At 34.4% G+C, this 15,443-nt stretch overlaps 1 protein-coding gene across 1 annotated transcript in view; it reads left to right on the top strand.

Annotated features, from left to right (window-relative positions):
* The first annotated feature begins 423 nt into the window (after positions 1 to 423).
* Positions 424 to 15,443, top strand: part of LOC100375547 (ATP-dependent chromatin remodeler CHD1-like) — a 61,453-nt gene continuing 46,433 nt past the window's right edge. The window contains exons 1-10 of the mRNA XM_085507152.1: positions 424 to 626; positions 1,350 to 1,398; positions 1,649 to 1,887; positions 2,079 to 2,216; positions 2,655 to 2,743; positions 12,723 to 13,002; positions 13,454 to 13,534; positions 13,871 to 13,959; positions 14,943 to 15,079; positions 15,250 to 15,376. Of these exons, the coding sequence (XP_085363278.1) occupies positions 2,208 to 2,216; positions 2,655 to 2,743; positions 12,723 to 13,002; positions 13,454 to 13,534; positions 13,871 to 13,959; positions 14,943 to 15,079; positions 15,250 to 15,376 (812 nt within the window). The 5' untranslated portion in view covers positions 424 to 626; positions 1,350 to 1,398; positions 1,649 to 1,887; positions 2,079 to 2,207. The remainder of the gene's footprint in view (positions 627 to 1,349; positions 1,399 to 1,648; positions 1,888 to 2,078; positions 2,217 to 2,654; positions 2,744 to 12,722; positions 13,003 to 13,453; positions 13,535 to 13,870; positions 13,960 to 14,942; positions 15,080 to 15,249; positions 15,377 to 15,443) is intronic.

Raw genomic sequence — 15,443 nt, 5'->3', positions numbered from 1 at the left:
GTAAGTCAATGTATTCATATTCCGCAAACTTGGAATACTATACGTGTAGATGGTATTGAAATTAATGTGTCTGCGTCTACGAGCCTGAGTAGAAATTGGTACTTCGTCCGCTCAGCAATAAATATTCTATCTGACTAAATGGTGCGTGATTTATGCTATTATTTGGCGTAATATATTCTGTACATTGGTCACGTGACTACATGTGTCTGCAAATCATTTACGCAAACGTGTGGTCAAACTGCTGGACCAGACCAAAACAACTGAATGTCACAAGATTGAAATCTGCGAGCAGTGTGAGTGCGCCATCCATTGGCGACAATTGTCAGTAAGATGCGTTGAACGGCGTAAAAGGGTGTTTTTTCTCAGTAAAGCCGGAAACCTCGAGACGTCCGGCATTTAAGTTCAATTTACACCAACATTATGGTGAAAAAAATATTGAAAATTACTCGGTTTGATATATTTTTCAGCTGGCCAAGGTTTTGAGTCATATATATTATATTCCACTGATGATGTTCAAGGGCAGTTACTTCTTTCTAAAACCAGTTTGCTATCGTTGTTCTCAAGCTGTGTTAAATCGTTAACAATTTCAGTGTTTCTGATATTTCACCCTGCAGTGGGGTCTCATGGTATGTATTTTATTTAGTTCCTATAATACAATGTATTGGTTTCACTCGTGGCTTTCCTTGGTATACATAGACGATGATAGATAATGGTGTAAAATAATGATAATTTTTTGTTTATTTTTATATGTCAAGAAGTATTTTAAAAAATAATATTCAATAGTTAGTTACGGCTTATTTAATTATATCACCCCAACAGATGACACAGTCTGGCCAATAAACCGATTCGTTGAAAACACAGTTGAAAACACAGTGTCTGATAAACACTCATGAAGTGATTAACGTACACATTGACGTCTATAGCAGTATGCTCGTAATTTGTGGGTATCAGAAGTTTTTTTTTTTTTTTGGATCATGTCATGTTCGCGGAGGCGGCGGTTTAAACATCAATACAAGTCTGAATAGTCAGTGTTTTTCGTAAAATTTGGGGATTGAGGAAACAACTTAAAAACTCAATAAACATAGTGGCGATCGAAAAGAAATGAGAACATACATTATATAAAGCTGTGTTTTGTTGCTGAATAGCGCCCAGCTTGAAAATAACTCATTATTATTTTGATGAAGGTACATTCATTTACTAGAGTCAACTAGCAGAAGGCGTGGTTAGCATAAACTAATTACTTCGAATTGTTTGTGTACATTTCGTCTTCGATTGTCAGTGAAACAATAGAGAACGTCAGTCCCCCCCTCCCATTTCAGTTGATTCATCCCTTAGTGTTTCTGTCTAAGGTTTCATGTAGGCGAAAGTGTGCAGCGAGGAATATCATTGTGATCTCAGGTAAATTACAACAGAATTTTTAATTCGTAATGCATTCATGATTTATTTATTATATATATTTGCATTAATTAACATAATCACTCTCGTTGAGGGCGCGGTATAGCAGTAACGATTTAACATTCGGGCCCAAAGCGCGATTCAGCTGGAGCCCTGGAAGCCTTTAAATATTTTTATAATAACGCTGTTATTACTCGTAATTTTCAAACTAGAAAATGTGTTCTAAAATGTCGATTTTTGTGTGTTTTTACAGTCGTCAATGTGAAGATATCTGCTCATTACGTCAACAGCCATCCCAGGATGCATTGCTTTCGCCGGGGACAAAAAGAAGAGAAAAGAAAAAGCTTTACAGAAATATGGCGGCTGTCATGGAATTAGCTCCAATCTCAGTCCCATTTTAACCACAAGAACGTCACATATTGCAGAGTTTCTGGTTTTCCACTATAGATGGACATTGGCAGAGTGTGTTGATAACACTTCTAAATATATTCGGTATGTCCATGGGCAATTTAATTTTCTCGTACCGGGGAATTTTCCACCGTTTTTCACTGCGGATATTTTTACAACCTGGCTGTGTCACGGCAACATAAAGGCCGGGAACCGTGCTAGGCTGTCGTGGGAAATAAGCTTCAGTTTCAGGGGATTCCTAACCCTAGGCTCACTGGTGATTATTACTGTTTCAGGTCTGTATCTTGTTCAGAGAAATCAACGAACGGTTGTTTTCGGCGAAAAGGTGTGGGGTTTACGGTGTTGTATTCGGATGCAGCCCTTGAGTAGCGTGTTTCTTTACACGTCGGTGTACCAAATGAGATATGGATAAGGTGAGGATTGCTCTATAAATTCCAAAGTAGTTCGTCTGCTGTTTTTGTCCCATCTCTACTACAATCATTAACACGAGGCAGTACAAGCATTTCGCTCACAACTCATGGTTTTGCTTTTTTTTTTCCCCACGTACACGCTTCATGTTTGTACTTGCGAAATGGCGACTGCGTTGTCAACATATTTTGCTCGTGCTATTTGTCACCCTTTCGCTAGTAATACATGTTGTTTTGCATGGTTTTTGCGTATTTTAGTTTCCCTACCTCGCTGACGGAGATGCTAGTCAAATATTTCCCCAACAGCTTGGCCGTATCCCACATGAATATGCCAGTTTTCCGCCCAGTTTTTCACCGAGCAGCAGCACCACCACCGAACCACTACCCCAAGACTTCATTAGTGACTATGGTCTTTACAAGTTTCCCTTGCCCTCTCAACCCCAGGTTGGCCGGGAGAAAAATTCAGCTCCAGGTGTGGAAGAAGATGAAGTCAACAGCGAACAGCAAACATCAGAAGGAAGTGGCGCTTCCAGGTAAAGCACGTTTCCATGTTTTTTTTTTTTCACCTTTCATTTTTTCCCGCGACATTTTACTAGGACTCGACGTTGTTTACATGTGGTAAAACACGTGGAAATTTGTAACATGTACTAGGGAAACCCGGAAGTGAATGTTTTCCAGTTTTTAGTGATCGGTTTTCTGTTATTTTGAAGGTTTTCTTGAGTATTCCTGCATTTGTTTGTGCAACTTTTGTGGAGTTCGTTTTGGTGATGTATAGGTCTTCAAACATTTCTGGGTTTATTTCTGTGTTTTTGACGGCTCTTCTGCCCATACCCATTCAACAATGCATTGTTTACCACATGTCATTTAGTCATCCTATTGCAAAATGATATTTTTTGGCACAAAAGAACTGATTTCCAGAAATCAGCATCTGATCATCCCAGAAGGATAGAACAATGTTTTAACAAGTCTTAGCTGGATTTGTTTCATTTTTAGAGTTGTAACCCACAGTTAAGGTAAAATCATACAAAACTGGCACTTGTCTGGGTCAATGCAATCATCACTAACTTCATAATGGTACTTTTACTGTTAAAGAAAAGAGTGGATCTTTTTAAGCAGTTTGTCATTAAGCAGTTCCTCTCAACAACAAAAATTGAGCATTTTTGAAAGGCATTTTTGTATTTACCTGCCATGGGTAGTTAGCGTTTGAACATTCAGTAAATAGTTTCTTTTTAATTCATTCAATATTGTTCCATTAAAGCTTCCTGATAGATTTGGTCACATCTAAACACTAATAACCCTTGCAGCCATTCTTTGTTTTACCATTCACCTTTCAGTATATCTGCAAATAAGCTGCCTTCTTCATGATGTTCAACCTCTCGATCGGAGGACTTAATAGTGCTTGTATTTTGCTATTTGTGTATCAGAAAATAGATAAATCAGTTTTTTCTTCTTTAAAAATGTGTCTATTTACCAGTCTGCCATGGAATGCTTTGATGCAATGCAATGGAATGTAATATTGCCTGAGATTAATATGAATTTCAGTTCAAATATTTTCCAAAAATTCGCTAGTATTTTACTTTGTATAATCTCCTATAAAGTCATTAGTTGTACACATCTACATTTTAAAACATGCTTTTGAATATATACCTGTTTATATAAATACTTTGATATCTGACCTTTCGGTCTGTTGTCTGTACTGGCTTTTTCCTCATATAGACTGGCTTTTTCCTGCCACTTTTCAGAAAATTTTCAACTTTTTTGCAGAGTCATCACTGCCACCATTCCTCACGTGTTTCCCTTGATAACCCACACTTGAATAGCAATCTGAAGTGAATTTTAGCAAAGCCACATCAACAAAAATGATTTTTTGTTGTTTTTGTCAGTCATCGTGCAGTCTTTATTGTCCTCCATCTTGAATTACTAACATAGCTGTTACAAACGTGAACAACAACAAGCTTCTTTTCCAGTCTCCTAAATAGTTTGGCTACTTTTGGTTGGCCATTTAACTGAACTGACATGCTGAGATTTTAAGATTTTGCTATTTTTTTTCAAAACAATTTCATGCTTGGTAGTTGCTTCAATCAATTAATTCTTCACTCTTTCATGTGCTGCGTCATAACATGGAGCTATTAAAAAGACAGACCTTCAGGTTTCATGTAATGTTCTGGTTAAAAAAAACAAGTGAGATTGTGAACTCACTAGATCTTAATTTCTTAAGACCCTCTGTTTAGGTAAAATTTCCAAACAATTTTTGTTGCTTGTACATATATTTTTTTTATTTGTATTTCTAATCTAGTCTCTTTTCATGCCATGAATTGTTGAAGTGGTTGTCTTTTTTGACACGCTTGCCAGGGTAGCCATTTTGTTTTGTTTTCTACTTACTTTATTTGTAGGTTCTTTTAATATGATTGTCCAGGCAATACATACACTGAAATATGTTTGTACATAGTTTTTGTGAAAATTTCCCTGAAATTATTCAACTTGAAGGATTTTTTGATTTTATTAGAGTAATGGGTCAGATCGTTGTATTTTTACATCGTGACCTTTGGTACTCCTATAATTCCAAGCATTGTTCTTGTGATTGATATGATAATCAATCTGTTTTTGAGGGTAAAAAAAAGGGCATGCTTGTCTGAAAGCTTTTGAAATTATTTTTACAAATTTGTATATCTTTTTAAAGAAATTTACAAGATTGACGATGCAGTAATAATCAGATTTTTTTTGTAACAAATCTTCAATGGCTTCATAGTTTGGTTTTAGTTGATTCTTTATAAGTAGGTCAGGTGTGTTTCTGTAGCTGTTTGTGTCCAAAAACACCATAACACATGCATGTTTGCTGTGGTACAGAGAAAGAAATCATCCCCCACCTTCCTAATATTTCACTTAGTACTATATACATTGCAGTTACAGGAAAGCACACTGGTCATCAGATCAAACAGGTGACAAAATATGTACATCTCATTCTATCATTGATAATAAAGACACCAATAGTAGTTTTATGATTAATTATGATAGCTATGTGAATATCTTGGTACCTATTATCTATATTGCAGGTTTGCAACACATGTTCTGTGCATCCCCTTTACAATTAATGTATTAAATGAAATGACCTTTCTATTTATACCCAGACATCAGTTCTTGGTAAACAAATCCTAGTTTGCATTTGAATATCTGTTGGTAATCATCGAATTGCTAGCAACGCTGATTGGTTACAATTTAACCCTAGGGATGCAGGCTGTATTGGTGACTGTCTCTCAAAAATTGGCCATACATTTATCACATTAATATCATACATATACTTTATCATGAATAGGCAGGGTATTCTTTTGAAATGGAAATGTTGCCAATGAAGCAACACTGTTCCTAGCTGTTGTTCCCTCTGGTGATAATTTTGCTGATCTTGCAGTATTATTGAAAATAACCTAAATTATCAATGTGAGGGTATGTTAGATTTATGCAATCCCACCTGTAGGAATGTGCAATGTCTATTTAGTTAATATAAGGGCTGTGTAAAGACGCAATACTGTGAAGTTTATGTTTTAGGTACGCTGTTAGATGCCAGTAATACAGTACTGTGTTTTGTTTGTTTCTGTTGTTTCTCATCTTAGTGGCAGCGCTTTCTAATTTCATGTTATAGGAAATAGTGAGCAAGGAGTCGATCACAGTTTATGCAGACACCACAGTTTATGCAGACACAACAACAAATGCAGCCCTATAGATGCACATGCACAAGTTTTCCTACAGTTAGCATGCTCCAATAGTGATCATGTTGGAACCCTTGGTTCGTGTGCATGACTGGCAGCTCATACAAGAAATTATGTAGTATCTTTAGTGCATACCTGCAGTCAGCATGTACAAGAAAACGATTGCGTTTTTCTATTCTCATTTGTTTCTCGATTCATATGTTACTGTATTCATTCTTATTTTGTATGCCTCCTCGCTACCACTTGTTGTATGAAGATCACCATTCCTACCCTCCCCACCCCATATTCCAAACATTGCTGCATGATCATGTTCCCACTAACACAGTGTTAAACTGTTTTTTGGAATGTTTCTGTAGCAGTTTAGTAGCCTTTATTTCCTGTATTCCCGGTCCTTTCAGTCTCCAGTGTTAAAATTGTTGTGTAGACAAAAACTGACAGGCAGGCTTACATAGCATTAAAATTTCAGGTGGCGTGTTTTCTCAGAAGAGCTGGTTTATTCTACATTGCTTGTTGAGGGGCCTTCAGAGGACTTTTTGGTCCTGTTGTTATTGTCTGATGCATTTTGTTACATTTTTTACGTTGTTTCAGATGAGACTAACTGTTCCTAAAAGCATTGTACGACAGGAAATAAAATCTCTGCTTTGCTATTAACTCATTAACTTACATTTTTACTAAGTTCCCAAATTAATTTGACATACCAAACCTTTTGCACAAACATATTATTTTTGTTTGTATTATGGAAATTACCACGAAAGAAATGTGCGATTGAATTTCTTTTGGAACTGTATTCGGGTATCTACACTTTGCATCTAATTTAAAATGAACTGTGTTGGGTACTTCTCAGTGTTGCACACACTATCCTGTTATTTAAACTCTCTCGAATGTTCTAGAATATAATAATACATGCCAGAAGGGGCCCCCTGCAGGTCAACAATAGACTGTGTTGGCCAGCCCACCTAGATAGCAACTGTCAATACACTAGCTAACATTCCAGGTTACTGAGAGTTCAAACCATGACCTTTGACCTTGCCTTGTTACCCACAAAATTTGTTATATTTTTATTGTCCAGTTTCTTCAGGTTCTTCTTTTTCTTGAATTTATTTTCCAAATTGAAGCAAATATAATACGTACAAGGCATATAGAGTAGGTTGTGTTTTTGTCGTCTGCTAGCTTCACGTACATGTGCTTCCAACTGGGTTTTGCTAAGAGTACAGTGTTTGTTTTGATGAAAAATGTATGAAAATGCACATTTTTGGTATTTCTGTTTTTTTAAGTCTTGCAACATTGTTTAGTCTCTACTTTCTTGTAAAAATCACAAAATTTTACTGAAATCCGTAATTTTTTTCATTGATGAGATTTTTAGTTGTAATCATTCTACTATAGTAATACGTGCAAGAGCATTTTCTTAACTATTTTTAAGTTTCAAGTTGAAAAATTACTTTTCTGCTTGTAAAATAAAACAAAATCTGTGTTGCATTTCACATTATGGCATATTTGCTACAGTGCAGCAGGGGCCTCAAAGGGATTTTTCAACATGTGCAATTTTTTTCATTGATGAGAAAATTTGGTGTCTCTCTACAATCTTACGCTTTTACTATAGGTTCTATGGGATATAACATTACAAAAACGTTTCTATATTATTTCAGTGTTATTTATGTAAACTGTTCCAAATTATTAGTAATTTTTTTCTTCTTTTAGCATTATTTTCAGTGTAGACTTCGATACTAGTTAATTTTAAATATTTTAAGGAGTTATTTTTACTGATTTGGTAATAATTGTACCTATTTAAAACTTAATATTTAACTTTTTGTCCTGAAGTTGGCCAAATAAGGTTGTTGTGGATATTGCATATGTATTTATTGGTTCACATTCTTAAGGGACCCCAAAAAGGAACATGTAGCCTATTTATGCTTGTGATTGCACATTTAAATTTTCATTTTCAGCTTCATACAGTATTTCAGTATTTTCATAGATGTCTATGACGTTGCAGCACCATTGGGCTACATGTCTAAACTCTAACGACCCTGATGTAGTTTGGATAAAGTTGCTGTATCTGGTGATAGTCATATGCTAGTATTAACCGCTGTATTTCCCTATATCTTCAGTTTGTAAATTGTAGTGTTTTTCTCCCCTGCTTTTCAATTTTGACCTGTTTTGCTCCGTTGGTGGCTATCTGGTATAGAATGGCGTGTATAAAATCTAAAAAGACAACTTACATCAGTGTCTGTCTTATAATTATATTTCTTTGTGTCAACCTTCAAACTTGCCTGACTGCAGTAAAAAATAGATATTTAATTTATGCTAAAATACCATGATTTTAGTTGTATGGCTGATTGACATGTTTATTCATAAGTATCTTGATTTCTGTGTTTGATTACTAACTGGGCCTCATAAGATGTTTTTCATTTCAATATTCAACTTGCAATAAACAAGCATTTTTAGGGCCAATCACATAAAATTAATGTTTTCCCCTGTATCGACCCATAACTGAGAAAGGTGCACTGCTAACTTTAAATGGAGTTTATAATCTGCTGTAAAACACTGTGAATGGATGGATGTACCCACTTTTTTGAGACTATTCTTGTGCGTGCGACTTGAAACGTGTACTTATTTGCATATGATTGTGCAAAATCTGCACTGCTGAGAGATTGAAACCACAAGAGCTTGTTAGAATATACTCCAAAGTATAGATTCTGAAATCAAGGCCAATACATGTACCTAGAGGATGTGTTGTAAATTGATTTCATTCTTTAATAGTTTCTCTTTAGAAGTTACTTTACACAGGTCTTCATTATAGTTCTTGAGGAAGGCATTGTGTTAACCCTAATTTACATTTCCTTGACCCTAGCAAATAAAGAAGGACCTTCATTTGAGGAAAATACAATAAATTTATTGTCAATCCTTTCACTCATTGACTTTTACAAAATGTTGACACAAATCTATAAAATCATATCACGAAAATTATGGCAGTGAAAGTTCAGCTGTTTACAGTTTTCTACATGCATTGTATATGTGTCTTGTATCCAAGTATGAGGTGTTAATGTGTCACTATAATACAAGTTGTCCCTTGTTAAATAATTGTCATAGGAGGGAATTTTAATTTAGGTTTGCTAACAAGTTTTTGGTATTTTATTGCCTTGCGAAAACCCATACTATGAGGATGCCGCAAAGTATGTACAAAGACGGTCCAGTGAGAGTATTGAAAAAAAACCTTCCCTCCTTGTGTGACCGTGTGTTGTCAGTGTACTTACAATAACATAATAACCTTATCTATCCCAATCCAATTGCTTGGTGTGAGAAGCCCAGAACTGGGTAAAATAGTCGACATTATATTAACTTTTTTGTTGTGAACTTAACTTCCAAAAACCTCCACTATGTTGGAAATATTGCATAATAATATTTCCAACAACAAGGTAGAATTCAGATGCCTTGTACATTTCTAACCTATAAAATATAGATAGGTGACAGATGTATAATATACTTTCTTTTGAAGGTATTTTATACTTCCTTGATTAAAATTAGGTCAACCTTTTCACTTTGGCGCGTAGATGTTTTGACTTGACAAGTTGTTTGACAGCTAGCAAAAAGATTGGGTGTCGCGCATTGTCCGCGACGCCTTTTTTATGACGTTTTGAACACTTAGTCAATTTGAGCAGTATTATTTGTACTAATTCCATGCATGAGACGAATAAACAAGTTGCATAAATGTTCTTTGACACTAATAGTTAATCAGTTTCAGTATCCCTATCCAAAAAAACACACCAGAAATAATTGCTTTTACTAAAAATATCATTAAAAGCCAATCCAACTAAGAGGGAAAAAATGAAATAGCACTCGAGACAAGTTTGGTGATTTGTAATTTTAGTTCAATGAATCAAACTATGTCCCAAAAAGTTTGCTATACTGTCATCTGTGAACTCTGTATTTGTTCAATGTCCCTCTCCAGATTTGTTGATTAAAGTGTTTGCTGCTATAAATCTAGTGTCAATAATTGATTGGGATCTGCTTTAATGTGATAGTGTGTGTGTGGGTGACCTTTGGTGTTTAATGTATTTATGATAATGTAGTTTGCCTGACTTTACGCCAGTTATTTGTAGTTTTCCCTTGGTTTTGGTGTTCTTTAATATTGTCAGTTTAGACAAAAGCCTACTTGAAAATGAAAATACCCAGAATTTATTCATTTTTCGATAAAGTATTTTTAAAAATGTGGATGGTGGCCATTTTTAGCTCCGCTGTCGACTTTGTCGAGAGGAGCTTATCATATGAGTGATTGTCTGTCGTCGTCCGTGTCAATGTTTTACTTTTTTGACTTCTTCTTGAAAGCTGCAAGCCTGAATGCTTTTGATACTTGGTGTATATGTACCTTGGGTAGACCTCTCTTAGGTTTGTTCATTTCATGTTGATATCTTCAATTCTCTAATTTTGGTGAATATTTTTGTCATTTTTGGTAAAAAGTGATATTTTCGACTTGTTAAAAACCGCAATTGCTTTGATATTACATATATAGGTACTACATGTGGACCTCTCTCAGATTTGTTCATTTTGTAATGATATCTTTAATTCTCTAATTTTGGTGAATATTTTTATCATTTTTGGTAAAAAGTGATATTTTCGACTTCTTGTTAAAAACCGCAAGTCCAATTGCTTTGATACTACATATATAGGTACTACATGTGAACCTCTCTCAGATTTGTTCATTTCGTGATGATATCTTCAATTCTCTAATTTTGGTGAATATTTTTGTAATTTTTGGTAAAAAGTGATATTTTCGACTTCTTGTTAAAAACCAATAGTTCAATTGCTTTGATATTACATATTTAGATAATACATGTAGACCTTTCTCAGATTTGTTTGTTTCGTGATGATATCTTTGATTCTATAAATTTGGTGAATATTTTTGTCATTTTTGGTAAAAAGTGATATTTTCGACTTCTTGTAAAAAACCAATAGTCTGATTGCTTTGATATTACATATATAGGTACTACATGTGGACCTCTCTCAGATTTGTTCATTTTGTAATGATATCTTTAATTCTCTAATTTTGGTGAATATTTTTATCATTTTTGGTAAAAAGTGATATTTTCGACTTCTTGTTAAAAACCGCAAGTCCAATTGCTTTGATACTACATATATAGGTACTACATGTGAACCTCTCTCAGATTTGTTCATTTCGTGATGATATCTTCAATTCTCTAATTTTGGTGAATATTTTTGTAATTTTTGGTAAAAAGTGATATTTTCGACTTCTTGTTAAAAACCAATAGTTCAATTGCTTTGATATTACATATTTAGATAATACATGTAGACCTTTCTCAGATTTGTTTGTTTCGTGATGATATCTTTGATTCTATAAATTTGGTGAATATTTTTGTCATTTTTGGTAAAAAGTGATATTTTCGACTTCTTGTAAAAAACCAATAGTCTGATTGCTTTGATATTACATATATAGGTACTACATGTGGACCTCTCTCAGATTTGTTCATTTTGTGATGATATCTTCAATTCTCTAATTTTGGTGAATATTTTTGTCATTTTTGGTAAAAAGTGATATTTTCGACTTCTTGTTAAAAACTGTAAGTCCGATTGCTTTGCTACTATACATATTGTTCATTTTCTAATGATGTCTTCAGTTCTTTAATTGAAATGTGCATTGCTAACAGCGGAGCTATCTCAGCCGATAGGCTGCTTGTGCAAGTATTAAAACACTTTATTTTTGTGTGCCATATCAAAAATTGTAGGTTACTTCATTACTTTTTAATGAAACTTAGGACATAGATGCTCTAGAACAATGCAGAGACCCGATTAATTTTGGGTAAAAATGTGTGCATATTAACTAATTTGCACAATTACTAGGGTAGTTAATTTTTGGCTTTTACGCTGATATCGTAAGTACTAATTATCCCATTTCAATGAATCTTGGTACATAGATGTTCTAGGACAATGCACAGACCTGCTCAGTTTTGGGTTAAAATCAGATTATATTAATTACCTAATTTGCATAATAATTCATAATTCATTGGTTCCAATCACTTTGTACTTAATGGTCTGTGACAGTACTTATCTTAATTCAATGAATCTTGGTACATATATACTCCAACACAATGTGATGATCTAATTAGTTTTACGTTTATATACATCTATAATAATTACCTGATTTGCATAATAATTTACTTTTCAGCTTTCCACTAATTTAGTTATGATTAATCATCACATTATAATGAAACTTTGTACATGTGCACCCTGAAATAATATACAGACTTAAATCTATGCATAATAATTGATTAATTTGTATAATAATTTATTTGGTTCATTGAGGTAATCCACAGACATGATTAGTCTAATGTTGATAAACAAACATTTTGATAATCTATTATCATTCTATTTCTGAGGTCTAAAAAATTGCTCTGGAATTAGACTAAATACCATGGATGAATAATATGTAAAATTGAGCATAGAACACTTAATCTAAATGATAAAACCGTGAATTTAAAACCTACTGAATATGCCTGAAATGCTAAATCAGTGAAATTTAAATCTAGTGAAAATTGGTCATTTTACAGTAGCAGGCAAATATTAGTTGCCAAGCTTCTCGTTTAAGAAACAAATCTTAAATTTTGGATTAATTTTAATGTGTCTCCAATACTCTCTCGGCACACTGGAGTTCTTTCTAAGCTTTCTTTTATTTATTGACAACTTCAACTTGCTAATTAATATTCCTTTCTGAATATGCATCTCAAAAAGTTAGCTAGTCAGGCTTCTAAGCGTTTACATAATAATTAAACTTATTCGTTTCCATTTTTGCTTACAGTAATGAAAGCAGCTCTGGATCCAACTCTAGTTCGGATTCAGATTCGCAGTCTGGATCTGAAAGTGGTTCTGAATCAGGAAGTCAGAATGGGAATGAAGACCAAAGCAATTCACAGTCAGAATCTGCAAATTCTGAATCACAAAGTTCAGAATCGGCATCTGAGAATGAAGATTCAGGACATGATTATTGCATAAACACAACAAATGACAACAAAACCAACTCCATTCCATCTTGTAAAATTACACTCAGTAAAAAGGAAAGACTAAAAGACCTGAAAGAGGTAGCTGCAATTTCATGCTTCATTGACGTTTGTAAAACTAATCAGTAATATTTGAAATGTTTCAAAACATGAGTGGATATCTCACCCTCACTCACTCTTTATCCTATTGCTGCAAAATCTTTTAAAGCATTCATAACCATAAGGTGTGCCAGCATCTTTGGCAGAACATCATGTTTTGTTAGTGGGTGGAGGGGTAAAGCATTTGATCTTTGGTTTACTTGACATAGTGCTGTAGGGGATTATTTTGCTCAGCCTCTGATGTATTGCAGGCACAATGGAATGTGACCTGCAGATCATTTCCTGTTTTATCACTGACCGATTTTATCTAAAGTTACTTTCATTAAGGGTTTCTTTCAAAACATGGTGTTGCCTAACAGCAACGCGCTTGAACAAAAACGCTTCACTCATTCTCACAACATCATGATGTTGTTCCATCCTCGCCTCTTTACAGATGTGGGAAGAGTTTCCAGACGTTTATGGCGTGCGAAGATCAAGCAGATCCCGAAAAGAGGTTGAACGTTTTCAGGTTAAGGTAGACCTTATATTGTTCCATGCAATAGGTGCACATCATAGCTTGGGTGATAATTGCAAAAACTAATTTTATTAATCCACTCATTAATAATTATAGACTACCATTCATTGTCATTTGAAATTTGACACGTATTTCTTTTCATGCATAATGTGCATACTTGGCTGCTTACATACTATAAGTGGAAGCAAACTTAGTCACGATGGAAAACATACTCATATCTAAGTATTTCGCTCACTGGAAAAAATTTATGCCTTCTGTAAGTAAAAACCAACTCAGTTGCTCTCCTCTCAAATAGTAGAGCTAGATTGATTTTCTTGTTTCTGTTTCAATGTGTAGGCTTCTAGTGATGAAGATGACAGTGATTATAGTGATAGTCCTAAAAAGGGGAGAGGAAATAATGCTGGAGAGAGGAACAAACGAAGGCGGTAAGTATTCAAGACTATGTTAAACACTTCTGTGTATTCATTGTTCTGCTCAGCAAGTTTTATTGTTTATCAAAAATTATATAATGCTCTGGTTGGAACACTATTAGAATGTTGTAAATAAATTTAGAAACTAATCTTGTTCTTGCGAACCAGTTACTGTGCACGTGCATGTGTGAATCTTGGATTTTGACTAGATGGTTCACTTTCATTGATTGATTGCAGTGCTGTTCATATTACTCATTGTCTGTCCGTCTTAACATTACATTTTCAACTTCTTCAAAACTATCAACTGTATGGGTTTCATACACTACAAGTAATTTCATGATGATACCTTCAATTCTCTAATTTCAGTGAATATTTTTAATAAAAAATGATATTTTCCACTAGTACTTGAAAGCTGCTTGCTTGATTTGATATTTCTTTCTTATCATGCATCTGAAATAGAGAAGCTATATTTGAGGTACAAATCTCGTAATTCTAGTGTATAACACATGATGATATACATGGGACGTAATCCTGATCATAGTGATGATTACATGTATCTGATGTTATTAGGATGCTGTGCACTACTTAGTGTTTATTACAGACCTTGTCCGGTAGAATTTTTAACTTCGCTGGAAGGGGGGATAAATCATTCAAAATAAAATCAAGGAATAAATACTTTTTTCCTATAATTTGAAGTGCATATACTGTATTTGCGCTATTAGTAGTGCATGTATAAATTATAGGTGTTTAATTTTAGGTTTACGTGTACTTTTATTGGAGATGCACTTCTAAAAGAGCAAATATAGTACTAGTAGTTTATCATGCCAAATAAAAAAACTGACTTGTTTCAACCCAATCTACTAATTTCAGTGAAATATAGTTATTCTCAGTACGGTATATCGTAATGTAATCGTCATGTTTGCTATTAAAATTCTGGAAAGAAATCTGATCAATTATTGTGTCAGTATTAGTTGTAACCCTTTGTCTTTTAAATACAGAAGTGGAGAATGGAGGACTGGACGTCTCAGTGATGACACCAGTGGTGAAAGCAGTGAATCAGACTTTCAGCCATCTACAAGGGCTAGACCAAAACCCAAGTCAAGGCAAGTTTCGAGATCTCAAGCACGGGTAAAAGGTAAGTTAGCACCTACTCAAATCTACAAGTATATAATCGTTTTAACATCAGCATTTTTGGTCTGGTTGGTTGGTTGAATATTCAATAACCTTTAGGATTATGCCCTGGTCGATCATAGTCTTAATATCACCTACCCACCCCAGGTTTTCTTACTTCTGCACATCTTTCAGGAAAATCAATGCCTAAGAGGAGATCAGCGAGCCGGAGAAAGAAAGCCTCCTCCTCTGAAGATGACGATGATGACAGTGAAAATGAAAGAAAGCGATTTATGCAAAGGAGAGCAGCTTCAAAAGTATGGTTAGTATCAGAAGTTTTGTATTTTAATATCACACGAATCATGTACAGTACAGTTCATCATTGTCGC

Source organism: Saccoglossus kowalevskii, chromosome 13 (assembly GCF_978046115.1).
Source record: "Saccoglossus kowalevskii chromosome 13, keSacKowa6.1, whole genome shotgun sequence".
In the NCBI taxonomy this organism is placed as follows: domain Eukaryota; kingdom Metazoa; phylum Hemichordata; class Enteropneusta; family Harrimaniidae; genus Saccoglossus; species Saccoglossus kowalevskii.
The sequence above is the reverse complement of the archived record's forward strand: the minus strand, read 5'-3'. Positions and strand labels throughout refer to the sequence as shown.